The sequence below is a fragment of the Neodiprion pinetum genome, chromosome 4 (genome assembly GCF_021155775.2).
Source record: "Neodiprion pinetum isolate iyNeoPine1 chromosome 4, iyNeoPine1.2, whole genome shotgun sequence".
NCBI lineage: Eukaryota > Metazoa > Arthropoda > Insecta > Hymenoptera > Diprionidae > Neodiprion > Neodiprion pinetum.
This window is the reverse complement of record NC_060235.2, coordinates 25,131,056-25,158,779: the sequence shown is the minus strand read 5'-3', so window position 1 is coordinate 25,158,779 and position 27,724 is coordinate 25,131,056. Positions and strand designations below refer to the sequence as shown.

The 27,724-nt window shown below is 37.2% G+C and overlaps 1 protein-coding gene across 4 annotated transcripts in view; it reads left to right on the top strand.

Annotated features, from left to right (window-relative positions):
• Nucleotides 1-5,039: 5,039 nt before the first annotated feature.
• Nucleotides 5,040-27,724, top strand: part of LOC124218048 (RNA-binding protein 24) — a 35,577-nt gene continuing 12,892 nt past the window's right edge. The window contains exons 1-5 of one of the 4 annotated variants that reach the window (XM_046624398.2): nt 5,074-5,214; nt 5,369-5,667; nt 11,206-11,633; nt 14,298-14,424; nt 20,720-20,780. In XM_046624398.2, the coding sequence (XP_046480354.1) occupies nt 11,370-11,633; nt 14,298-14,424; nt 20,720-20,780 (452 nt within the window). In that variant the 5' untranslated portion in view covers nt 5,074-5,214; nt 5,369-5,667; nt 11,206-11,369. The other 3 variants (XM_046624399.2, XM_046624401.2, XM_046624400.2) reach the window with 3 other exon arrangements.

Genomic DNA, 27,724 nt, shown 5'->3' with positions numbered 1-27,724 from the left:
TGAAAAATATGAAAATAATTATAGGTAATTAAGCATCAGCATGCGGGAAGTATTTTAATTGTGTGCCGTGAAAATGGTATAAATTTGATGAAATTAACGTAAAACTCGAACATGTTCGGAAAAAAATTGTTGTACAATTCATCGTAATGATATACTTACGTATGTTACGTATATTGTGTATAGTTTTCTGTGACCACCGAGGTGTGCAGCTATAGAACAGTCGCGTGGACATCTGTTGCCGGCTTGAATAATAAACGAAACAGCTGATATCTCTCTGTATACGCATGCAGTAGCTACTCGATGTTATTTCAGCGAAAGTCGAACATTTCTTTTTTTTTTTTTTTTCTTTCTCATCGTACAAGGCGATTCCGTCTTATCGAGACAGAAAAGATCGTGTCGTTGCCGCACAATAATTTTTCTACATACAATTCACGTCATCCGTATCTTTGGTGCGGTGGCTATGATTCTTTATAGGTTTCGCTGCCGGAAGCGATTTTCGTTGTTCAAACACTGTATTCAACACTTCCGATGTACTTTTGCATCCCAACATCTGGGATTTCTTTTTAATACCGCACTTGTTATTTTTCGCGTACAGAGAAGAGGATCGTTGTCGTATTTAATTTTTTCAAGTCTTTAAAACATTCGTAATGATTTTTGTAATTACAATCGAAGTAGAACTTGCAATGATTTAACAAAACTCTGTAGAAATAAGAGGGGAAATTATAGGTACAATAACGATGTAGGAAATATTGTTGTAAATATTTCAACTGTTCAAAAGTAAAAACATTCTGAGAAAAAATTTGAACCATTTGAGGGTATGGCAGTTTCGCATTATTATATAGGCACATACAAAAAAAACGACCACGTTTTTGTATAGAAAAAGTCGTCAGTTCTGTACGGTAATATCGTTTGAAGTTTACAATTTACGTTTATGACCCTGCAGGATCTCGTTTGGTATATACCGATCATATTATGCCCAGACCAGGTTCTCGGTGGGTTTCAACGTAAATAAAAATAAATGCAGAGGTCAGGGCTGGTAAATTTCTTCGGTATAAACAAACCATCTCCCCTTTAATTCACGAATTATAATTAGCCAGTGCAAATGAAATGCTGTTTAACGTTATGCCAAGCGTATCGAACATCGCAAGGTGTACGGTTCAGTGCGCACAATTATTTTCAGAAAACACTTATAATTTGTTATATTAGTGGAAAAAAACTCAGTAAGTAAACCGTAAGTGGAAGCAAGCATTATTTATCTCATTATCTATACGATTTACGCACATGATTATTTTTTTACAGAACCTAATTACTCGACAAGTCATACGAATCATTGATGACGTGTACACTACGAAGATTTATTTTTCCGAATAGTCGGAGCCAACAATTCGAAACTGTGGTACAAAAACAGAAACGTATTCAATGCAAATAATCTCCGTTAGTCTCAGTAGCGTGAACCTAATTGATTTTAGCGACTTCTCAACGACTGTTAGATCTTGAAAAGAAACTTTTGTCACATTTAATACATGTCAAATCAAGCGCCTTGTTATCGACGAACAAAAAGTCTGATGTCCCTTAAAATCCCTCGACCGTAATCAAAAGATTAATGAAACGTCGGAGGGAACCGACCGATGATGGGATTATACCCCATTCGGCGATGAACGGGTAGTCCAAACACACACTGCATACGTGCCAGGGTCAAGAGTATAGCCGTGCCTAGGACAATTAAAAGGAGCAAGTGAGATCGTAACCTTGGTCAACGACTAATGAGTGCAGCAGAGAGCGGACCCGACTGTGTAGTTGCCGGTAAGGGACTCTTTGGTACCCAAAGTTCGGCTACCGGCAAGCCACTGGTCCAGCTCAAGTATCCTCCGTAAGTTTTATCGGAGGTTCAAGGACTACCGGATGTCCCTGCAGCCACTGAGTCGATGAAAAACAGGAACGATCATCGTCGTCGTCGCCTCGATTATGCACATTGCACGCGTCAAGACAATCGCTTTCATCGTAATCGCCTCGTTATTGGTCAATTGGTCAAGGCTGAAGACTCAGGGTGACTATAAACTTGCCAGTATATTTTTATCGCCATTCGTGTGTTCGAGTGAGGGTGAATCGAGGCAGATAACTTTTGAGTTCGGTTGGATTGAAGCTCCGTGTTCAGTCGTTACGTACAATTTGTGGAAACGTCCGAACGCACCGGTTTGGACTGGTTTTTTTTTTTTTCTTTTTTTTTTTTAACGGAAGTGCAAGAACTCGACCGTCCAGGAGTTGGACAGGGTAAAAACTCACGAATATAAGCATTTTTCTATCTCGTTTTGACAGTGAACAATCTTCTGAGCCATCTGGTTACAGTAAATTAACCGCACAACGATTTCACTGACTAGAATTTAATGACGGAATTAGTTTTTCGCGGCTGGTTTTGAGCTGCGAATTGGGCAGAAGAAAGACGTTCTTCCCCTTGTTTCGAGGGCTGTAAGATGCAGGATAAACGATGATTGTGCGTCAAGTTTTCTACGATATTCGTGGGGATCTGTATGAGAAAAATTCTTGGCAGACGATAGACGACTCGAAGATATATATCGCAGATGAAGAGGACTGTAGGTTGTTGAAGAGTCTACTCAAACGGTCTAGGAGTGGGGCGAGCAAGTCGCCGGTTTGGGGGGAGAGATTGGCAGTTTGGATTGGAGAGCAGAAGCATTGGCGTAGCTGAGCCTCAAAGACGGATTGTTGTCCGTTTTTTAAAATTTTTATTTCATTCTGTTAATTTCGCATCTCCCAAAACGGGTAGGAGTTAACGTGTAGTTAGATCGGAAAGAAGAATAACAGAAAATGGGCTGCAACGAATTTAAAAATGTAGAAATTCGAGATACTGTAGATAAGTCAAAGCGTATGATCGTAGAAAATAGAAAACGAATATATTAGAAACGTGACAATTTTACGTTTGAAAATTCTATGAAATATATATATTTTTTTTTGTCGTTGAAAATTCGATATCATAACTTTAATTCTATTTCCTCATCTCTCTTCTTTTTTATCCCCACCCCTCAAGATTGCATTCATACGCGGATTTCATTTAAATAATTTTACAAAAATGATCGAGCTCCTAATTATTTTTCATGCAAATTTCATTATTCGAAAAATATGTCACAGTTATAAGAATTAACTTATGCCTTGTGTGTTATCAATTTAGAAAACGCCGTGTGCAGATGCGCTTACGAGTTTGTGCTACCATTAACATTTCTTCAGTACAGATACTGGAACATGCAAATACCCGACGATTATTCAGAACGTCGAAGATAAAGACACGCCGCCTTTAAAATTAGACGGAAAATCGTATCTCTGTGCGTTCGCATTGCATGGAATAGAATTTGTTATTCTATTCAATGTGAAAAAAGCGCTCGAATTGTTCGGTTAATCACGCGACAATTTTCGCGAGTTACGAATGGGGACAAAAAAAAAAAATAAAAATAAAAGAAAAATGTTACGTAGAAAGAAAAAAAATCTGGTCGTTATACGTGTACGTAATAAATGATCTATTATTGTCACTCAATTGTCACACACGGTCTACACAGATTCGTGTGTGTCGGTGGTAGGAACATACGCGATGCGGTAGGAATAACAATCCACTTTGGACACTGCTTGTTTAGTTGAAAAGGACCAACCGTCGACTTGTCAGAGAGATAGAAAGAGGTCGAGATATACTGACTTAAACCTTCCACACACAGACAAATTAATTATAATCGACGCGAGGATTTTCGAATAACGTTGTCGTCAGTAGTTTCCGGTAATTGGTGATACATTGATGCCGAAATCCTCACGCTTGTAATTATCGAACATTGCACGGGTCGAAATGAAGTGGCAAAATGAAAACCAGCACTGACGGAAAATATTACCAGCAGAATAAATTGCCGGATAAAAGGTTGATAAAATTGGAAATCAGCATAATTACTGTGTGAGGTCAATTTAGGATAAATCATCAGATATGTGGAAAACCAAAGTTCCAGTCTTTCGAGAAGAGACGTTACTCGCGTTAAGATATATCTGTATATTATACAGCGAAAATAATGAAATGCAATTTCCTATAATATTCGCAATCTTAAGTTTGAACAGAAAAGAAAAAATGCATCATGAATTCATCTTGCTAGTAAATTTGAGGACTTTCTCTATAACTCGCAAATATAGTATTATTTGATAAATTCTAAACGTACAACTGTTTCGTAATGAAATTGATAAAAAATATATATCATTGGCGAAGTAAAATGTCACTATTTTATTTAGCATTATCACGGCGTACGCATCACTGATGCAAAAATGCCGCAGTCACCCGAATTCTACGTGCAATGCCGAACAAAAATATTTAAAAACATTTTTGTTCCGCGGAATAATAAAGCGAGGAAATTTAGTCCTGCAATGAGTGATAATTCGATAACAGGAATACATTTCTTGGCATCATTGTTGCGTTAAACAAAACTTTTTCCTAGGTATTTTTTCGAATTTGCATATAAAAAAAGGCAAGTCAAAACGATAAACATTCGCATAACTTTGCTGTTAGTAGCTGTAACACAAAAACCAGACCCGGTCTATTCAAAATAAATATGATTTTATAACGAGGATAGACGGGTATTTAAAAATTAATAAGCACCTTCCTTGTTACAAGATTTCGTTGACCAGTGTACTGTAACACTACATATAACCTCATTTTCGTTTATAAAAATTGTATTTTTGTCGAAAAACTAAAAAAATTATATCACAATCATCGTATTCGTATATAAAATATTATAATATCACTTCTACAACGCCAAATCTTGTTTCCAACACAATCGGTTAAAACTTTTCACGTTCAACACGAAAAGTGAATTTTTGTTGACCATCGTAACGGTCGAAATAAGCGACAATTGACTCGGTCGGTAAAGGCGGACAGTAGCGTCTTCTTAATTTCAAGACGGACCCGATTTCCCGCAATCGTGAAGTTTGGAGATTTTCCGACGGCGCTGGCGAATCTTGTAATAGCTACGCCGCTGGTCGAGCCGCGCACACGGTTCTCTGAGCGTAAAACCGAACCATCGGGTAAGCCTGGCCAGAAAATTGTTCGCACTCGCACGTGGACGCTCGATCGTGTCGTGCGTGTTGTTTGTTGTACGTACTAGATGTAATAGTAAGCGGCCCTAGTTCGTCTGTCCGTGTTTAAAAAACTGAGCGAAACCGAAGCCGATAAGAAACGTGATTTTTTTTCCTCTTAAATTAAAATAATATAAATAAAAATTAATAAAATCGGCAACAACCACCGTGTATATATATAATATATATACATATATATATATAATATATATATATGTATATGTATATATATACATCTCAAAGATATAATAAATAGACGATTTATAATCTACAAGGACCGTTGCAATACATAAGAGTATAATTATTATTTACGAACGTAAATATTGTTGTTGAATCGTGATCTTGAAACCGTTCGTCTTCGATATTCGGCCTCGATTGTTGCGTGTGTGGGGATTACTGACTATACTCAGCCCTGTGTTGTTTCCGTTTCTTGTTTCGTTTTTTTTTTTTTTTCCCACACACCGCCGACTCTCTTTTACTTTCATTTTCTATTTTGTCGTTTCGCTCTCTCGAATTTGGCCGACTGTTTCGACTCGCAACTCGTCGAAGAAAAAGGTGAGTGGACTTTAAAGAATTGACTGTGAACGTAGTTTGGATACACTTTAAATCGTGTATCTTTCGGTTACCGATTCGTTTCCCTCGCAATTATATCCGATCTGTCGATCGACGCGCGGATTTAAATCGACCGCCTCGTCTCCTTAATCGCGAATTGTGCGAAATTCGCAACACCCTGATCGTAACGCGAATACCGAAAGCTCAGACGGCGGAATAACGAGGAAATCGGCGTTTCTCAGGCGCCCCGAACAGCCGAAATCGTATTCGGCACATCTTTGGATGTGGCTACAAAGTTTCAAAAATAGAACCGCCATCCGGTCGGATTTACGCCGGCAATATCTGCCTTCGACCGCTGTCTAGAAAATCATCGTCATGACGCCTGCTCGATTTCCAAACTCGCCTGTATTCGACATGATCGTCTAGACGAATTTTGGCCGACTCGTATCGCTCGGTAAATTTTTCGTTCACCACCTCGCGCCCACTCAGCCTTGATTGTATAAATAGTGTTAGTTTCTCGGCACATTACCAACCCGTCAGAACTGCTGTGGTGGCAGCCCAACGCTTGCAAACATCTGTTTTCTCCTCTCGTCAGCCTTTAATTTTGCCTCGTTTTCTTCTTATTCCCGGCCAGGCTCGTCGTCGAATCGAAGGAGAGATTTGTTCGCTTCGAAAATCGCCGTGATAAGAACTCGGCATTCATTGCGTATGAAATCGGCGGGAACGATTCGAAATCTTGTTGTACAAAATATTAGAAATCGATTGAAATCGACGAGCTACGGAGAATATTCAAAATCGATCTAGAAGTTGGTTTACTTTGTGAACTCGTTGTAGGCAATCAAATATATGCAATTAAAGGTTTGTGACATTGTTTGAAATCGCGTGTATCTCCCTGAATTAATTCGAGTGAAATATAGCTTGCAAGGAAATGCGAGGATATCGTTACGAAATCTCGTTTCTGTAATTGGGAGGACATTGGGTAATCGCGATACTCGAAAACACGTTTAAGAAATTTTCGAGCCAATTCTAAATTGCTTTTTTAAGACATAGTTGAAGGGGTCCGTGGTAATCCTTCGGTATAACAGGAAAAAAGTGATAAATTCCGTACAAGTTATCCACCTCGAGGAGCCCGATTCACTCGAAAATCGACCGAACGATTTCCATTCGTAACCAATAATTTCCAGTGTTCTCTATCGATTTCCACCCGATCATGTGATTTCAATTGATTTTTGGGCGTTCTAAGCAGTTTTCAGTGATTTCCGGATTAGATTGAATTACACGAAATCGCTACCGATCACTGGAAATCAAGGAAAGCTCACGACGAGGTAGAAATCGATAGAATATCAACGAATTGAAATCGTTTCCACGATTTTCAACTTTTCCCGTGCGATTTCTTCAGCGTTATCAAACGCTTACAAACCATTGACAACGATGTCCAATGACTTCGGCTACCTAAATTGATTCCTCGTTACTTCAGCGTCCATCCCAGTCATGTATCGTTCGATTTCTATAAGCACCGTTGAACTTGTGACCTTTTCTAGTAATCGACCCCCCGGTGAAACCCTCTTGCCGTCTTACAGTGCCGATAGGCAGTTTCCTCTTCGTCTGATTTCTCTTTCGGCAAGTAGCGGTGTTTTTGTCCCCTGGCAAAGCGGTAGATTTTCTTCGAGTAAATTTTACCTCGTCGGTAGTCACGTACGTAGGTAAATACCATCGCGCAGCGTTTCTCGCATATGTCGTCGCGCATAGCTGGTACATAGTAGGTATTCGATGAGAAATCCACCGTGGGCCTTTATCCAGTACGACACTACACAATATATGATTATACACAGTGTGCACCGGTTCTGCAGCTGCCGTTCGGGGATTCGAATGGGGTGGTGGAACGGAGCAGGGGAGAATTCTGGGCCGTAAGACCCGTCGTACCCTTCCTGGATCCCCGAGCCGCGGCTACAATGAGCGGACTTTCCCTCCCCCCTCCCTCCGCCCCCCCCGCTTCCATCTCCCTCGCTAGATTCTCCGGGACCGCATCGCAAAACAGCGTTATACCTGCAAGACGGAGTGTAACGGACGTTTTCCTCTGTATTTGCGCGAAGCCTGGGCGGTAAGGGTAGACAAAGAGTATTTGGAAAAGTACCGTGGGGACTTACGACTAGTTTGCGGTCCTGTCCTGGCCTTGAAATTGCGTTGCAGCCTGCGCAAATGCACCGAGTTTTTCAATTTCCAGGGTTGCTGGTCAGTTGCTTTTCCTCACCGTTGGTTACTTGTTCTTAACGGACTCGCTCTCTGTTACCTTTTTCAAGCAGTCGTCACTTCAGCCAGTTTTTAGCTCGTAATTGAGGCTTGTGCGTAAATGATTTGAATGCATAATTTTTTTAAATAAAATTTTGTTTGTCAAGTGTTGTGGTATTTTTAGCCAAAAAATCAGCTTCAGGTAGATTTTGGAAAATCAACGTTCGTTGCTTCTGTATCGAAATGTTTCGGCCGAAAGGACAATAAATTCATAAATCAGAGTTTATTGTTCACTTGTCATTAATTTACTAAATATCTTGTACAGTGATCAATATTTTTAATTCGGAAAAAGACGTGAAAAACTAGGAAAACCCGGTTACAGCGACATCAATTGAAACAGGGATGATTCCGATGAGTTGAATAACACTTCTGTGGCAGCACTTCTTGTTTAATTATTTTGCAATAATCAACTCTGATCAGTCACTTTTGCGAGTTTTGAGAGTCACTTTAAGTCTGAAAGTCTCTTTTCTAAATTTTTGAAACGACCTGATTACTTATAGCAGCCGCGAATTTCTTATCTTTTCCTTCTTCGCCGAAAGACACGAGGCGGCTTTTTGACAACACCGCATGATTCGATACTTTTCTTTGAGTTTATTGTTATTTGGTTTAAGATCGAAACAAAAATTATTATTTAACTATTTATGAACGATTCTGAAGGAATTAGGTTTCCAAAATGTTGGCGTATTTGCGTTTCATTGTGGTGTAAGTTTCGAAGTGACGGTTTTTCAAACAAATGCTTCGTTACGCTAATGTTACTAATTTTCATTCCGTCGTCCGAAGAATAAAGATTCGATCATCCAGCATGGAAAGAGTGTCTCAGATTCAGAGTTGTCCTTTCAAGATTTGGCAAAAATTATCCAAATTCCGTTATCAACACTCTCTTTACTAGGACGGAAATTTCATTCGTGTATTTGTAATAATTCAGTTTTAAATTCTAAAGAGAGAGGGAGAGGGAGAGGGAGAGGGAGAGGGAGAGGGAGAGGGAGAGGGAGAGGGAGAGGGAGAGGGAGAGGGAGAGGGAGAGGGAGAGGGAGAGGGCGAGGGAGAGGGAGAGGGAGAGAGAGAGAGAGAAACTATCTTTCACTGTCACCTCTGTGTCTGCGAAAATGCGTTTCTAGTCTTGTTTATCAGTTTTGTAATAATCGATATACGTTTTAAAAAAAGTTTTAAAAAAAGTTTTAAAAAAAGTCAAAAACTATAAATCTGTGTCAAAACCAGAAACATCTGGTCGGAAACTGGCGATGAAATAGTAGGATTATTAAAGTGGCACCGAATAATGTTATCTCATTTCTGATGGATGTAAACGAGGACGTTGAACGTTTATTCAAAAATCGTTTGGTTCTCTTGCTTCTCAAAATTTGCCAGTCATTATCATTCTACAGACTTGTTGTATATAATTTACTGCGTGAACGAGTTTCTAGTGGAGTAAGACGACGCTAATCGAACGAAACCATGGAAAATGTCAAAATTGATTATAACAGTTGAAGAAATATTTAAAGCCAAGGCAAAATTATAGCAAAATTACAGAGTTCCTAATTTGCTTTTCTTACGTGTTGAGAAAAATAATGCCTATTTTTTCATATTCTAATCTCATTTTCACCTCTTTCCTCGCATACATGGAATGCTTGCAAAGTGTGCAAAGCTCTCGTGTTTACCTTCGTCTAAACGACCCTTCAAATCAAGACTTACGGGTGTGTAAATTTTGAGCAAACGCTTCCGGAAGGGGATGCAGCTTGAATTACGTCATCGATTGTTCGCGTGCGTGGAAATTTTTTTTTTTTTTTTTCGATCGCAGTATCCAGGAAAATTTTCCCTATTTATAGCATCGATTATTAGTTGGTTTTGGAATTTGCGCTGTGAATTGTGTTAATATGCTGTATATATGTATATTAGTATATAATGTAAATCGATTTGAGTACACGGAGAGGATATACTGATCAAATTCTAACAGCTGCGTATAAACTTTTGGTTATGAAAAATAACAATGTTGAATAAACTCTTTTCTGTTGAATGGAGAATTAAAACTCGAGTCTTTTCTCACTGGAAAGTTTTCGCTTAAGGAAGTTATTAGATATGCTTGTAACTTTTATGTTTGTAGTTTTTGAAAAAAAAAAGCTTACCGAGTTTTTTATAAAAATTTAATTTTTATCCAAATAGGTTCATTTTCAATATTTGAAATATTCTTTTCGCGAATATAACGTAATTCGAATTTATTTGTGTACACATTATGTTGTTAGTTAAAAAAAATTGATTTTTGGCGATATTTTTCAATACCAAAGCTCTTCGTACTTAATTTTATAATTCATAATCCGAATATCATTATGCGTACAAATATAATACGTAATTTGGGGATGATTTGACGTTTTCTCTACATGCGTATGCCACAAAAAGTCTAACACTATTGCATTCACCATAAATTTCGACTTTTTTTTCGCAGTTTCAAGATGTTCTCCTTAAATTTCGAAATAGTGCAGTAGCAAAAATTCAGTTCTTTTTTGTATTATTGAAATGCGGATTTGATGGAGCAAATTTTGAAATTCGAACCCACAGCATGTGACGCAAATTGCGTTGCGAATCGTTGAGTAATGATCCAGAATCGCACGCGTTACACGTTCTAGGGTACATACCTATATGTATACACACGAGTCTGGAGAACGAGAAGTTAAAGTTGAGGTATACATATACAAGAGGCACGTGCAGCGGTAAATATAGATTCAGAATTCGCCAACTGGGTATAAAATTATTGTCCGAAAGCAGCGCTAGAAAACTCGACCGTATTTCAATATCGACACACCGACGGCCGAGACGAGTGCTTAATTATTGTTGGGAAAAATTGGCGAGCAATCGGAATAAGGAAAATTAGGAGAGAAAGGAAAAGGATAGAATGAAATACAATAAGATTATCGATGTTCGAAATTTTCTCCCGAATCGAAAGGATTATAGGCATGGTGAACTTTTCAAAAGATCGAGATTTATCTTCTTTCATTCGTTTATAATCTTCAGAATAAGGCAGCGTAGAACTTTGAGAGCTTTTCTGTTTCTTCATCACAATGTCGATTCTTAGATTTTTTTACTCAGGCAAATTAGATCGGGAAATTTTTATTCGAGTGAGCACGATTTTTTGAAAAGTCATTTGAGGTTGAAAGTTTACGTTTTTGAGATTTGAACTCTGTCTCGTCCCTATAAGGCAGCAGAAGACACCGTTGCATAATATTTATTGTTGCGTAATATTTGTAATTATTTCTGTTACAGAAATCATTCCGCGCCACGTGCCCAATTGTCTGTGATATTAATATACGCTAAGAAGAAGAGTAAATAAATAAAGAGAGAGACAGAGAAAGAGAAAAAAAAAACCAAAGACGGAGAGACATTTCTTGTGGAATAAGTTTAAGAAAAAAACTTTCAAAATTTTGGCAATGTTGATGCCGGGAGCAGCTGGCCTTGGTGCCGTTGGCGCTGTTGGAGCTCCGGGACCCGAAGAATTGGTATCGGGATTGGGTGCATTGGCGGCAGTAACGCCGCAACAAAAAGACACCACATGGACGAAGCTTTTCGTCGGAGGATTGCCTTATCACACCACTGACAAAAGCTTGAGGGAACATTTCAATGTTTACGGTGACATAGAAGAAGCCGTCGTCATCACTGACAGACAAACGGGGAAAAGCAGAGGTTACGGTTTTGTGAGTACCGATGGATTTACATTTTTTTTTTAAAGAAAGCAAACAAACAAAAAACAAACACAAACATGATCGGCCGTTCGCTCGAGGAATTGGAATTATATTGTTGGTGAAAGGAAGTTGGACGGCTGGAATATTATTTGAAATATCGATGACTTAATCGTGATTACTGTAATCATTAGAAATCGTTGTTAAGCTTGCGGTGAACGCCAAATGGTTTTTATTCGTTAACGTTTTATTGATTTCTATCTTATCGCGTGCTTTCATTTGATTTTCAATGATGTACCAGCGTTTTAGTTGATTCTGATTTCAGTTGAAAATCAGTGAAAATTGACTAGAACGGCAGGAAATCGTTACTAATCAGGAGTAATATTGGAAGTCAACAATCGGAATATGATATGGTAAAAATCACGAGGCTGAAGTTAGTTACGTTAACGTGACGGAACATCGGGAGGAAAAATAATCATTGTGCAATTTTAGAATGACTTTTGAGGGGTTGACTTTCCAAAATATCAGCATATTTCGTTTGTTTTGGTTGGCTAAATTTTAGACAATCCTAAAGGTGCGAAGCAACGACTTTTCGGAACATCGCTACAGTAACGTTAACTAACTTCTACCTCATTGAGAATCAATGTTAATGCATTGGAATCATTTGTTTGATATTCAAGTGAGCGTATAGCTGCAACTATTTTTGAAAAATTGTCATTATTAATATTTTTTACATCCACCGACAGCGCTTTGTTGATCGATGCATTTGACGATTTTTCAAAGTCTGCTAAAAAATTCTCCACATTTTTTTTCTGATTTCTAACTCACGCTATTTACATGTTTTGAATATATTTCAAGCCTCGAAGAACTACAGCGAGTGAAATTTGCCAAATCGATTTAATCTTCTTTCTCTTCACCCGATTGAGATCCTTTCACTTTCGGAGCTGGAAATATTTTGAAATACACAGAATCAAGACGATACAATTGGTGCAGGTTTAAATCTCCTTTATCCAGGTTCTTCGTGTCTCTTCGCGTTGTATCCGTATAATATACTGTCGTCGAGTTTGAACAGTTACGCGATCTGGCGTATTATCACATTTACGGCTTCACTCCCGAGATTATAATTTGCCTGGAGACTAAGTCACGTTCGTTTTACTTTTCTCTAAAATACAAGGGATGTACGTACTACCCTAATTATATTCTCATTGGTAATTTTACACGCGCATAAACGCAGGGTCGTTGCAAAAAGACTTTTGACAATTCGCTTTGAGGCAAAAAACTCACAAGACACATTCTCAAAATGTCTCATTGACTGTGCAATAAAATTTAACAGCTTCAAATTTCTGGTAAATGAATTTCGGTGATCGCAGAAAAGGCTAAAAGAATCGCTGCGATTGTTTCACCAATTTTGAACTATTGACAAGCAATTGATAGTACTCCAATATTGGTGATTTAGTAAGGTTTTTCATAAAGTAAAATTTCATTATTGCGCGCATGTCTTTCTTTAATAAAATCCGGTTTAATTTCAACTCGCAGTGCGCGAAGACACATTACGAAATAAAATACATTGATGAATATACAAGTTTAATAAATTCTACGTGGATAATTCGAGTGATTGAATTCAGTGAGTAAAGTATATTAGCGAGTTTCGACAGTTGGATAAAATCAATCTACCGTGAGAGCATATGTGTTGTACAAAATGTGTGCGAAACTACTTTCAATTTTATACGCAGACAAATTTTTATGTAGTTAGAATTTGACGCACGACGCTTATGAAATGAAAAAAAGTAAAAAATAAACAACACACCGATACTACGATTCCTACAAAATTTTTGTATCATTGATAGTCTTATTGCATAGAATCGATGCCAAAGTTCTCGTCCGTGTGTTGGATATTCTGTTATGTTGGTTTATTTCCAAATATCGAGTTTCGCAGCCGCGGTAACGCCTGAACAACTGTCAAAACACGCGACAACTGTGCAATGTTAATTTGAACCCACTTATTTATGCATACAGAGATACAGAATTCCACTTTTACGCTTTTTATGCTGGATAAAACGCTGCTTGCGAACAAGTCGCTTGCGTTACAGATAATATGGTAATCAAGAGTTCTCCGGTTTTTCTCCTTAAGGATATCACTTCCGGCATACAATAAAATCCACGAAAGGGGCCTAAAATTTCTGCCTGTACCGTCGAAAATTATTTTGAATTTTCAACACATTTACTGTACAAAACAGTCGTCAAATTACGAAATCAGCTTGCTACTTTACCAATTCCGTGTAGCGACTTAAATTACTATGTATTTGCCTTAAGTTTACGATAGAAATCATTGATTTTACTAAACTTTATAAGAAAAACACAAATCAAAATAATTTGCATTTACTAAATTGCATAGTTTTATTGTATTTGTAAAAAATTGAATAAACGGTGAACGTATGGTGAATACAATGTAAGAAGTTCTATAAAGAAATTTTTAACAGTGTGTACAAGTATCGTGAGCTACGTTAAATTGTTTCAATAAAGGCAGAATATCAAGCAATATTTCATTGTTTCATGAAGAATTTCATTAAAAATACTTCATTCACACACGTGATACACTTGCTGACAGTTTACTGTTCAATAAATAAATATCCAAGTGTGAAAACGACAATCGCTGATGTAAAAATTATTGAAACGCAGGTTATAATGGGAGACAGACCGGCGGCAGAACGAGCCTGCAAGGATCCAAACCCCATAATCGACGGACGAAAAGCAAACGTGAACCTGGCGATCCTCGGTGCCAAACCCAGGGGAAATCTCCAAGCGAGTGAGTGATAATTAAATAATCTATTCACGAGTACCGAGTGTACGTGTGAAAATATGGGAACAACGGTCCAAATGATTGACGAAAGATTGCGAAGTCGTATAAAGATCCTCTGATATTTATTCCGAAAATTCTGTTCTAAATGACAAAATATGAACAATTAAAATAAAGAAAGAGAGAGTATTGCGTCATCGACAGCAACAAGCGTCGGAACTTTCTTTTAACGAAGATGCTTATTGTAATTAAGTGCGACGTTTATTGTGTTAAAAATGAATCTCCGATCTTGGTGCTTGTCGTTCATTGGCCTTTACGCTTGTCGCATTATATGTATCGGTATATGCTTATAACTAAACCTGTTTTTCAGCGAACCCACGTGTACGAGTATATACGTGTCGTTAGATTTGCCGATGACTACGGCAGTTGATAGACAAAATTTTCGCGTTTCGTTTGATTTTTTTTCCCCACTCCACGACTCTCGAGTTGAGTATCCTTTAAATGTCAATTTTTAAATACTGCCACCGTTGTGAAATTGTCAACATATTATTTGCATCGTGAAGAATCTCAGCACTTTCTTTTCTTGGAAATATCCCGGTATGATTGTTAATTTTTTTTTTTTTTTTACGATTTTTGACCAGATTCGTCTCAGCTTTTGGAGTAATTTAAATACGCGATAATATCGGATTTACAAAATTGATAAAAATCGGGAGCTCGCGTGTTTTATATCAGGCGAAAAGGATAATTTTCAAAATTCATTATATTTGTATAACAAACGACTGTCGTAAAAGTCAGAGGTGCTCGCAGGATTGTTGAAAAAACTTTATACTTGGAAAACAAAACACGTTTCTTCTTGTTTTACTTGCTAACAATTATTTATCGGATATCGATATCGCTCGATTAAATAAACCGGCTTCATTCGCGAGCGGCGAAGGTTGACTCAGCGCGGTCTCGATGGACTCTTTAAATAATTGACTAGTTATAGAAGAAACCTCTAATCGAAGTTGCAGGTAATATACAGTTCTACAGATATTTTCTGATATCAGGTCAAGACTACGGAGCGAAGCTGAAAATCCGCTTCCGTGTAAGAAAATGTCGAATACTGGTTGAGAAAAAGAAAATTTCTCTACTAGTATTCATTCATACTGATTACACGATTACTGATATATTTAATCACAATTACGACTTTGGTTTAAATTCTAGTTTACGGTTCACCTAATTTAACGGTGATGAAATTTATTTTCAATGCTTTAAAATTTTTATTGCTCTTCCTAGTCTCTGGCATAAAGAGCGATGTTTCAAACACTGTTATTCAAAAATATACATTTATTTTGCATGTACACCTGTAATATTTTGAATAATCACTTGTCGAAGTGTTGCAAATAATTGTAGATCCAGTTTGAATTTTTACTGCAATTTACTACTATGTGTATAAATGATGAAATACTTATTTTTTCACATTTATTATCAAAAAACGTGAAGGTCGTGTTTTGAATTTCTTATTTTAGTTTACGGGTATAATTTTCATCAAAAAGTTAACAACAGGCGAAACAGAAAAAAAGGTTCTAATTTTAGTTCCATTAACATTTTGATTATTGCTTGATTGTTCTTCAAAGCAAAGTATCAAGAAGAAAAAAGAATTTGTTCAGTAATCAGCATGAAAGAAAACAAAGTTTGGAAATTCGAGGGTAATTGGTCAATATTTCGGTTTCCCAAGTTTTTTCCTTCTCGCACCATACAAGCCATTTGAATGCAATTTATCGTTCGACGGAAAAGAGGCATTGGAAAGTTGACGAAGGAAAAAAAGTTGGAAAAATACCGGCGTTCGTATCGCGGGCTTCTCGCTGGTCAGCAGCCTTATATATACCAGAATCGATTTTGGCGGCTGAATTTTTCATGAAGTTTCACGAAAAGGATAGAAGTTGGACATACGTATAGCGGTGTAGCAGGCTTCGACCCAGAAGAGGAAAATAATGACCATGAAAAATATAATCAAACCGAGTAAACATTTCCACGCCTAACTTGCGTGAGATTTAGCGTTTTTCTTATTTCCAGGATAACGGAAGTGCCGTCCTTAATTTTCCGTTGAAATACCACGATTCGGTTAACAATCTTTGCGATTTTGAACTAGGGTCAAGCAACTCGGCACTCGTCGTTATTCCGCACAATTTATACGCAATGTGACGAAATTTACGCACGGAGAAATTTCGCGGTAATAAATAAAAGCGTATTTCAGCATCGAAAATTTCGATGAAATTTTTTAAATTGTAGTTTTTTGTTCCTAAAACACTGTATATACATATAATGATTTTTATTTTTAATCGTTGCAATGCGGGACAGTTTTTTTGACTTGATTGATTGAGAAACTCGTCTGTAAGTATATTAAAATCGTACCTATAAGAACTAAGATTGTTTTTACAGTCCGTGGATAAAAAATTACACTTTTTTCAAAACCACAAACGTTTCGAACATTTGAAAATCTTGTTTCTAATCCTTCAATTATATGCAATTATGTCTTATCACATGATTTTTGAAGAGAGTCCCAGTACGTTGCACTCACAATCAAAACGTTACGATATTCTTGGAGTTTTTTTCAGATTTTCCTTTTCACGTGTACAGTGTACAATTTTCAATCACGCGACTTTGGATCTCTTCAGTGTCAAACGACGAAGTTCTAGCTACTTTTGACATTGCAAATCGATAATCTTCGGCACACTAATGATTGAGGTGTCGGCACGGACACCAATTTCCCTTCGAATTTCGATCCCTCCACTCATTAAACATACGTTTTGAATTTGGGGAGGGACGCGGGTTGGGGTAAAAACTTTACCGTCACGCGTAGGCTGTCTAATGGACAATTTGTCAGCGTCTGGTTCCGGCCAGCGCCGAATTGTGACAGAAAGCTGCATCGAACTTTGCCGAATTCCTTCATTCTCATTTTCTTTTCACCCGCCAACCGTGTTTCTCTTTGCTAGTCTTCCATATTTTCTGTCTTTGATTTCCTGTTATTTTTTAGATACGTCGCTCTTTCCATTTTTCTTTCGTTTTTTTTCCGATCAAACGATACGCTCACACATTTCAGGTACATACCTGCTGATTGCCCCTGGCTTTCAGGGTACAATTTGATTGCTTTTACCATACTGACACCTCTTTTTTTTGCATTAATATGCATATATATAGGTATAAATTACCGGGGAACGCAAAATGGAATTTCTCGTATAGATTTATTATCACGAAAAAAAAAGTTTCGTTGAATACTGCGAGAGTTTTCGTCTTTCATATAACCCTCGTAACCCTTTCTGTGTGGTATTCCCGTTGTACATAATATACGTAAATATTTCAATTTTGTTTTCTCCACGGACGTGTATAAACGTCACTTCAACTTTATTGAACATTCACAACGGGTGAAAATTCTGACGAAAGAGCTTGAAATTCTGGCCAGAATTCAAAACAACAACCAGGCTTTCATCTTTCATATACCATCGTAATTTTACTATTTCATTAATTATTTATCAACTATTTACTTATTTCAGTAGGATGCATGAATATCCCAATTGTGAATTTCGTTTCTTGAATCGATAATATCCTAGCTTATGTTTGTTCGAATTCCTTTTCTACGTAGTAAGGATGTTGCCTCATTCGTATTTTTCGTCATCGGCGCAATTAGCATTGCTATTGATTTTTGTAGCCGCTTTTTATAATCCGAGATGGCGGACCCGATACGGCGGATAGAAAATCGAATTTCGATAGTTTTTTTTTAGATTTTACATTCCCCATTTTGGATTTAGAAACGATGAAACTCCGACTTGATATTCGCGATCAGCGACCGGAAAACCCCCTGATTAAGAAAATTGAGGCCGAAATATTGAGTTGAAAATTGCGCGAACGAAAGAGTTACTCCGCGAGTAATGTTTTGCCGTAGTAAGAACGCAGAAAATATATCATCCCTTTATCCGGCAGTTTCTAAGCGCTTTTTGCCAAGCTCGCATGGTATTTTCTAGAGCAATGATAATCGGATGCTGCGCAGCACAGGCGAGTCAACGACGGCTGGTGACGCTCTCCAAGTCCCACGTGAGTCACTGCAGAAGCCAACAGTCACCACCAGCTTCTATGGCCGACGACCGTGGCGTTCGGCCAAAATTTTTGCGTCCGTGTATCTAAAATTGGTCTAAGCGCGCGGGGTTTTTTTTATCCACTTTTGTCGCCGTCCTGCTGCATGCGTGACTCTAGTCTTTGTCTTTTTGTCGCGAATGCGTTCCCTCCTGGCGACGAGCTGCTCAAGTTTAGCCGGGATTACCCCGCCACTCCGTTTCGCATCCCTGCAGGCTGTTCTCTAAATATCTTCATCAGTGAATGTTCGTTGCGATGAATACGGGAGAGCGGCCCGTTTGCTCGAAAATTAGAATTAACGGTCTCGGATGATTTCCAATGTTACTTCTGATTCCCGATGATTTTAGAAATTGAGAGAACAACGGGATTATTGTATAAGATCACTGGAAATCGCACAGAATGATGGGAAATCGTTGGAAATCCATGGAAATCACTTGGCAAACCGGAAAACAATGAATGCGTGTGATGAGATCAAAGTCAATTGAATGTTAAAGAATTCGCATTTACGTTCCTTTGGTTTACAATTTGATTTTTCGTCTGTTGAGCTTGTAACTTCTCTGAGCGAACGAGCTTTCAAAAAAAAAAATAATAACAATATCACTGAAGAGATTTGGACGTTTGACATATCGATGATTCCGATTCAAAATTCACACTGCCACATGAGAAATTCCAAACGTTTGATAGTTTGTGAAATATTTATTTTTCAATTTTTTTTTATATCGAACAACGTTTTTCAATGTTTTGAATTGCATTTGGCGATGAAAAATTACCCAATTCTTTCCTGATTTACAATTTCAGACGCCATCCAGAAATTACCGTAATTTATTTCAAAGGTGGACTTTTACTTTTACTATTTATATAAAATTCGAGAACATGTTGGGCAAGATTTTTGAAAATTTTTTGCCACCGAACAAGCCGAATTGCAAAATGTGAGCAGATCTTTTTCAAATCCGGACTGCTAATACTTTTTTATTCACAGAACTTTCGGTACAAAAAATACACAACATCGTTCATAATTTACTGCGGTAAAATTATTGACACCGATACAAATAGAAAAAAATAGGAATAAATTGTAACTTTTCGATCTAACTTTGACCTATGATTGTTCAAAAGGGATGTTCAAAAAAAAAAAAAAAATAATTTAAAGCATCTGTAATTATGTTACCTCCATTTTTTTAAAATCGTTGAGCGATTAGAGGGATTCGATTTTTTGGAAAAGCTTTAACAGAGTGTTGAAATCTCTCAGAAATGAGTTGTGAAAAGCTGTCCGTACATTTCGTAATTGTGAGCACCACGCTAAACGTTTCGTCCATTTAAAGATGAATCAAAAAATTTGACATCGGTAGATAATGGCGAAAATATATTTTTGCACGGCAATTCGTGATACGTTCGAAATATGTCAACTTATTTAAAGAATCGCGTACACAGGTATGCGTGAAATTTTACGCGCTTAAAGCAGGCGTTAATACGAATGCAGAGCCAATCTACATCAGCGTACACGAAGAATCAGCGAAACAAGCTCCAAGCGAAAGTGCTTTTCGACGTATTGTTTTTTATGTGTAGGAATAAGGCATACGTATAAAGCTGTAAGTACGAGTCGGTGGGCAAAGGCGTATATCGCTCCATTTTTTACTGGGTCGTATTTGTGCGTTCTTGTGAGATAATGTAGGTATGGTTTCCATTCTGCCATTGGGCACATCAATAAGTTTATCGGCTTTACGTATCTTTCGCGTGCATGTGGCGTCTATTGCAAATATATACGTGTGTGTACACGTTGTCTCTCGTATGATATCGCTTGCCTGAAATTGTACCTGCGTGGCTGTTGAGAAGGGGGTCGAAACTTTGGTTCGCACACACTTTCGATTCGAATTTAGGTTTCAGTCATATCGCGTGTCTAATGGCATAAGGTCGTAACCTCCAAAAATGCAATTTTAGTGCCAAAAGACCTGTGGTATTATTTTTCTTTTTTCCACCATTTGCTCTGAAAATTGTCAAAACGTATAATTGAACCGAAATCAAGCGTTTGAAAATATAAAGGCAAAATAAGCCAACATTAATATGTAGGTACGAAAAAAAAAATCCAAACGGAAGGTAGTAACAACCATTTTATTTTTCTGCTATCGATCTCGAAACCGTTGATGCACATAAGTAAGTTGAAATCTGTAAATTTTTTTTTTGTTTGCTATGTTTTCAGCGTTTCCATTTGCTGCTGGAATTCGGGCAGGATATCCAACGGTTCTACCTAGCCAATATGGGTGAGTTCTTTGTCCTAGTTACGTAAATTACCTGTAATCATACACTATACGTAGTTTTCGTAAACACAAAAATCATCAGACTTTACAGGAATGTAGCTTTAAAGCTGTTAAAATCTTACAATTAGTCGCAACAAGCTGGAAATAATTGATACCTCATATAAATCGGTAAATGAATTCGCTTTCTTTGTTACGTCCTTATTAAACTGGAGCCACGATCAGTGATTTAATGTCGAGATAAGTTTAATAATTATGCTCCAATAACGAAAGAAGAAACAGATGAAGAAGAAGAAGTAGAAGAAAAAAGAAAAAGTAGAAGTGGAAGAGAAAAGAAAAAAAAAAAAAATATCAATTCAAACAGCGATGAAAATCAACGCAATGACATTGTCGAGTTTACATTTTCGTCCCTACGCGATCCATTTCTAACCATTTTCCCAAAATCTGAAAAAGCGTATCTGACGTTGACTCGATATTGCAATAACGGCGATAAAAGATGAGGAGAAACAAATAAATTTTTTTAGTCAAAAAGTAACCGGATAGCTTTTTTAATATCCATTTTCGATTATTGAAAATATTGCAGGCTAAAAATGAGACACGAATTTTTGGAATCCAGTTGAAATTTGAAGTTTGATTTTTTCGACTTCACTCAGGATACTAGAAATTCACTTCCTTCGGTCCAAAAGCTTCAAACATCGTGTCAAACGCTTCAACGATTTCTGATCAAAATTTCCGTCGTCATAGTTGAGTAAAAAAGTGTATTTCCCTTCTTCTTAGAAATTTCGTTAATCTGTCAATTCATCTTCCGAACTTGTTCGTATATTTTGATTTAAATAAATGCTGGTACAAAAAAGTGTTAAACTTGAACATCCGATACACTCTGACAGATATATCAAATTTCCTTATTCAGTCCGTCCTCGTGTATCCTATTCCTGATTAGTCCTGCGGTCCAGGCTGAAAATACGAGTGTCTACGAATGGCTGTTACGAATCCCCGCTACATTTGATAAATATCAAAAATTCACGTTAAACTCTGCAGAGCGAAAGGATCTGTCGATAAAAAAATATTGAGAAATTCCAGGCTCTTCGACCTGAGCTGAACAATCGTTTAGACATGATATAATTCCGTAGAGATGTCACGAGGTGAGGGTGAAAAAAAAACAAAAAAAAACTTGGTATCATTATTTTACACAATTGAAAAGACCGAGAACAAGGAAACGTGTCCTTGTTTTTTGACTAAAGAAAATAATAAAAAAATATATTCTCTTTTTCCCGGCCGATCCCACGCAGTGAAAAATCACTCAGATATTTTCGAAAATTGGAAAAATGAGGCTAGACGAGTGAGAATATGTATGTTGTCCTATTCTCGAAAGTTCGCACTAATAACAATCCTTACCATATTGAGTAAGCCAGCATAACCGCAGATGTAAATGACGTTTCAGCCCCTCGACTGCACGCGCGCCACTAAATGGGAGACGCTGCAGTCCGAAGTTGCTAATCATGAATGCAGGGGTTACACACTCGTAAACGGCCGAAATCGGCGTCCTTATCCTTAAGGATTAGAAGGAGAGAGACTGAGAATTCGAGCAGTGACAGTGATATGAAAGAGCAAAAAAAAACCGAACCATGAGTACGAATTATCAATATCGATCTTATATTATAATAATCCAAGATCAATTTGGTTGTGTTTTTTTTCTTGACAGTGATGATATGATTGCGGTTGTTGAAGATTGGAATTGTTTGTTAATGTCTTTCCTTTTTCTTTTCTTTTTTTATTGTTTTTTTTTTTTTTTTTTTTATATATATAATCTGTGTTTTTTTTTTTTTTTTTCTTTTAATTATTCTCTTTTTTTGAACTTTGATTATACTTTCACTCGTATATAATTACATATAATATCAATACAAGAATATATATATATATATACGTACACGTATATATTATATATTTTTGTAATATAATATGATGTAACAATCACTCGCAGAGACTTAACGACAACGATTATCGTTAGTGTTATTATTATTAACTATTAATCATCAATCAATATAACGTATTGTGTTATGTTATTTACACAGATCGCGTTCTAAACGCGGATGTATACGTGAAAATATTTTGCAATTCTTTTTTTCTCTCTCTCTCAGTATTTTCGAAACTTTGTATACGTTTTCCATTGCATCAGAAATTTACGTTCCAATCCATTACAATAGTTCGACTCTTTCCAATATATATTAATTTAATTTACTTACGCGTATCTTCTACCGTTGTCTTTCTCTTTGTCCCTGTTAAATTCGTTTCTATTCATATATATACGTACTTTGATTCTTAATTTTTACATTGAAATCTCTTTTGCCTCTTTGTTAAGGAGTGTGTTTCAAGAGTAGTTATAAACGAGTAAGTAAATGAATCTTTATATTTGTTTGCTGGTGGCGGGTATCACTCGACGAAGTGATGTGCAGTGGTGGTTTTGGTCACTCTTGAAAACGCGCTGTGGTTTTTCCATCACGCATAATCTGACGCCTCGTGTTACGTTATGTTATATTATTATTATTATTATCATTGTTGTTGTTATTGTTATTATTATCGTTTTCATTACATGCACTAACTAAGATCGATAATTGATCGTCCGAATCGAACCGACAGTAATTATACGCATTGGACCAAAAAAATCGATAAAATAGTTTCGAAAAGTAGGTGAACAAATGATCCCATTAATAATAGAAATAATTGACAATAAAATTTTTGACCAACGATATGAGAAGTAAAATTCATCGATATCTGTCAACGATATCGTTGGTCTGTTATATATATATATATATATATATATATAAATTGTCCTGATATTCGTGAAAAAGTTCGAATTTTTATTACCGGGTTTTAGGGAAACCCGAGCATAATTGCCCGCACGAATATAGCATGCATTAATTCTTCATTGTCTCGCCATAGGGCAACAATATCGATCGCATATGTATACGCACGTATGTGTTTACAACACAGTAAATTTCGGGGTGGTTAACTTTTGCTGCAGGATGAACCGTTTCCGAAATGTGAAAGAAAAAAAAAAAAAAAAATTTCGTTATTTCCATTGTCCTGCTCTTGCATTACCAAAGAAATTGACAATACTATAAATATCGATAAATGACGAACGTGGTAACGCAAAAAATGTACAGAAACGAGCGAGAAAATTGAGAAACGAATTATTCAAATGAAAAAAAGAGAGAAATAAAGAAACGGGCTCGACATAACATAAAAAAAATAAATCCAGTACCAACTGCTGATATTTTTCTGTCCGCTCTGGGTGATTTATTTATGTATATATAACTATATTCATACACAATCTGTGCGACGAGTTTGGTTGTTTTTAGACGACACGGAAACTGGTGAAAAATTATTACTACTATTATTGTTATTACTATTATTACGTTGCTCCAAATTTTGAAAATTTCTAGACACAGTCGCCGATACAGGTATACGCACTCATACAATATTGCACATAGGTGCGTGAAAACGTTGACGTACGCATTATAGAGCAAAGTCATAATACGAGAGACAGTTTCTCGGCTGTAAAAATCGAGGACACTTAAAAGCCGACGTGTGTGTGTAGGTATACAATATACATAGGTATATATATACTTGTTTTCTTTTCTCGCGGCGCGTTTCAACGCCGACGCAAATACTGGGGGGGGGGGGTTTCCTCTTTTTTTAATTTTAACATCACCCCCTCTCTTTCTCTCTCTTGTTTTCACGCTTTGCGCATATCTCGATTATAAATGCCGTTTGGAGATGGAAACGGGTGAAAAACACGGAGAGCGATGGAGAATGACAGAGAGAGAGAGAGTGAGAGAGAGAGAGAGAGAGAAAGACAAAATAAAAATAAAAATAAGAGTATTAATAATATAACGATAGTAATAACAATGGTAATAATAATAAAGGTAATAATAATAATAATAATAATACGATAAAACTGCGATGAAACTCGAAGACAAATGAATGGAAAAAACAAAATGCACGAAGAAGAAAAGGAAAGAACTTCACCCAAGATTTAAAAATAGGATGAAACACTTTATTCTTGTATAGGGTTATCAGGGCTCTCTAACAAACAATAACCTTGTGCGTGTGGTGAAGGCTTACACTACACTTGGTGTCGCTGTATTGGTGTTGTATTTTTGGTGTTGTAATTGGTGGTTTCAATAACACGCGGCACGAAGAGCACGCTGTAATACGGAGTCGAAAAATCGAAGAAAGCAAAACGAGAGGATGAGAAAAAAAAAAAAACGGAAAGAAATCTAAAGAAAAAGGAGCTTTTATTTACCGGACGATGCAGGGAAATTAAAACGAGGAACGTTTTAATGAAGTTTAAGAAGGCGACGGACGATCAGCTGCGACTCTTGATCGTTGCACTGCAGTTCAAACCCCCCGGACTGAATTTTTTATTCACTCCCAACGCGGACCCCATGCAAAGTCCCATCATATTTCAAAGACGAACCTGGGGAGGATATTTTCACCTCTTGTGTAATCGTTTTTTAACCGGAAATCACGCGAACTTGGTCCGTCAAGTGTTTCGCCAATTCGGGTTTTTTTTGTGGTTTTTTTATTTTTTTTTTTTTTTTTCCTTTTACATCAATCTGGGAAAAATGGAAATAGATTGTCGATCATTTGTGCGAAGTGTGAACGCCACGTAAATTTATCATCGGTTTTTATGTATAATGTTGAAAATCGGAGAATGCCCGATCAGTTTTCTTGCTGTCAAATTTTATTGGAGTTTCAATTTGGACACGATTTTACTACCGAGAATAATTTTACGAGTAGGTTATCTTTCCAAACTTTGGTGTACGCATTGCGTGATTTCTGATGTACGAAAAGTGATCAGTTTCATAAAAACACGCGTGATCGTTACGACAATCTAAGGTATATGAATATTATAGTTTTGGAATTGTCGTGCCAGATTGTGAAAACTTATCACGATGAACATTACATTGCGCAGAAATTTTTACGACACATCGCCACGAGTTTTCAAAATTTGTATTCAGCATCTACCTGCAGTATTTTTTCGTTTGTATTTTTTTTTTTTTCGACGATCTTGAATCATTTTTAGAAATGGAATAAGCTTCTTATTTTACCAATTTAGCTTTTTGTATTAGCAATGTACGTTATTATAGTCTTATTTTGTAAATCTTATAAGTGACGTGTTTTGCTAAAGTTAATGGTAATATTTTTTCTAGCCGAACAGGTCGAAGAAACTCTAGGTTTTGGGTTTCAATTTTTTTGGGCTGATGAAACTTTGAAAAACATCTACCACAAAAATTGTAGAAAAATCGATGCTATCTTCATCAATTCGGATTACCTTTCGAAATGTTTTCGAGAAGGCAGAAAAATTTAGAATCCATAAACCGCGGTTTTTGTTTTTTCCTTCTTCTTTCCGGCAGAGTCGTTGACAACGATGCGATGAAAAATCGGAGATGCAGGAATAGGAGATACATACATATATACATATATGTATAGATATATAATAGAGGAGGAACGATATTTATTATTCTTCTTTTCGCGGGATTGGAAGTTAATCGTTGACGCGGAGGCGAGTAAATGTTTGCATGTCCTAAATCATTGCCCGCCGCGCGTCTTAATTACGCGGAAAGCCGTGATTCTCGGCTTCCTGAATTTTCCCGGCAAGGCAAGGCGAGGCAATGAAATCCAACACCGCGGTGTTCCCCGTTTGCCGCCGGCTGCTGCAGACGTTTGCAGCCCGATTCCATCGGTTAGTTGAAACGAACGGCGGTGTCGCAACTACGAGGGCGACGCGACGCCCTGCGTCGAAGGCGGCCATTTTGGTTGGCAGCGGTCCAATCTTTATTTAGATCCACCTGTGTCCTCCGTGTCAAACCCTCGGCGTGTTCTTCCTTCTCTCAGCCGCCGACGTCGAACTCCGAGACTAACTAAGATTTAGGACCGCGCCACGAGGCATTTCTTACTTAGGCTTAGCCTATTTCCGCTCTCTCTCTCTCTCTCTCTCTCTCTCTGTTTTCATCTTTTTTGCTCTCCTAAGCATCTCCGCGACATCGCGTCATCTCCCACACCTGTCCTCGCGTAAAGTATATTTAATTAAAGTACATTCGACCACTCGCGGCTGGATCGCAATTAATTATTACATAAATTGCATATGCAGGGTATATGCGTCCGAGTTAGTTTTCTACTTGTGCAACTCGCAGTTACTGTATTATACACTTGGTTTTTATTCTTTTTTTCTATCTTACCGTAGCCAAAAAATATGCATTTCTCAGTGCAGGTTCAACGTAGGTTCGTATGCACGAGTTTTGTAGGTGTAACGGACAAAGGTGCAACAACCGATTGATGGTGAGGTCTTAATCGATTGAAAAAGTATAGTAAACTAAAGAAGGTAGATCGGAGGTTACAGTAGCGAGGAAATATAGTATTGACAGGAAAAATAATACTAGTAATAGTTACTTGTAATTTCGACAATACTTACACAGTTATTGTAATGATAACAGTTTTACCGGAATTCTCTGTTAACAATAAAAAATACAAATTTCGAGAAGAGAATTTAGTTTCGCGGAGAAGGTCAGATGAAACTAATTTTTATTATCAATATTTTCATCTCGTTTTGCCTTGATAATGGCTTTTGTGTTTTATGCAATTTCCTGAGCTGAGGCAGCTGTGACGTCACGCTGTTGACGTACTCTAAGAAAACTCTCGGTATAAAATAGCAAAATTCTATGGCAACTGGCCGCCGTTTATTTTTGTTAGATTAGGTCAGGTTAGGTTACTTACGCTTCAATATCAGCAGGTCAGAATGACGGAAAAATACTGCGAAAGCTTGGGTGGAGCAAATAATGAAACTGTGAGACTTTGTCCGATTCACTTCGTGTCTTTTCTACTGATGTGCGCTGCTTGAAAAGCTTCTTCGAATAATCGAACAGTCCGCGAAATACTTTTTCCAA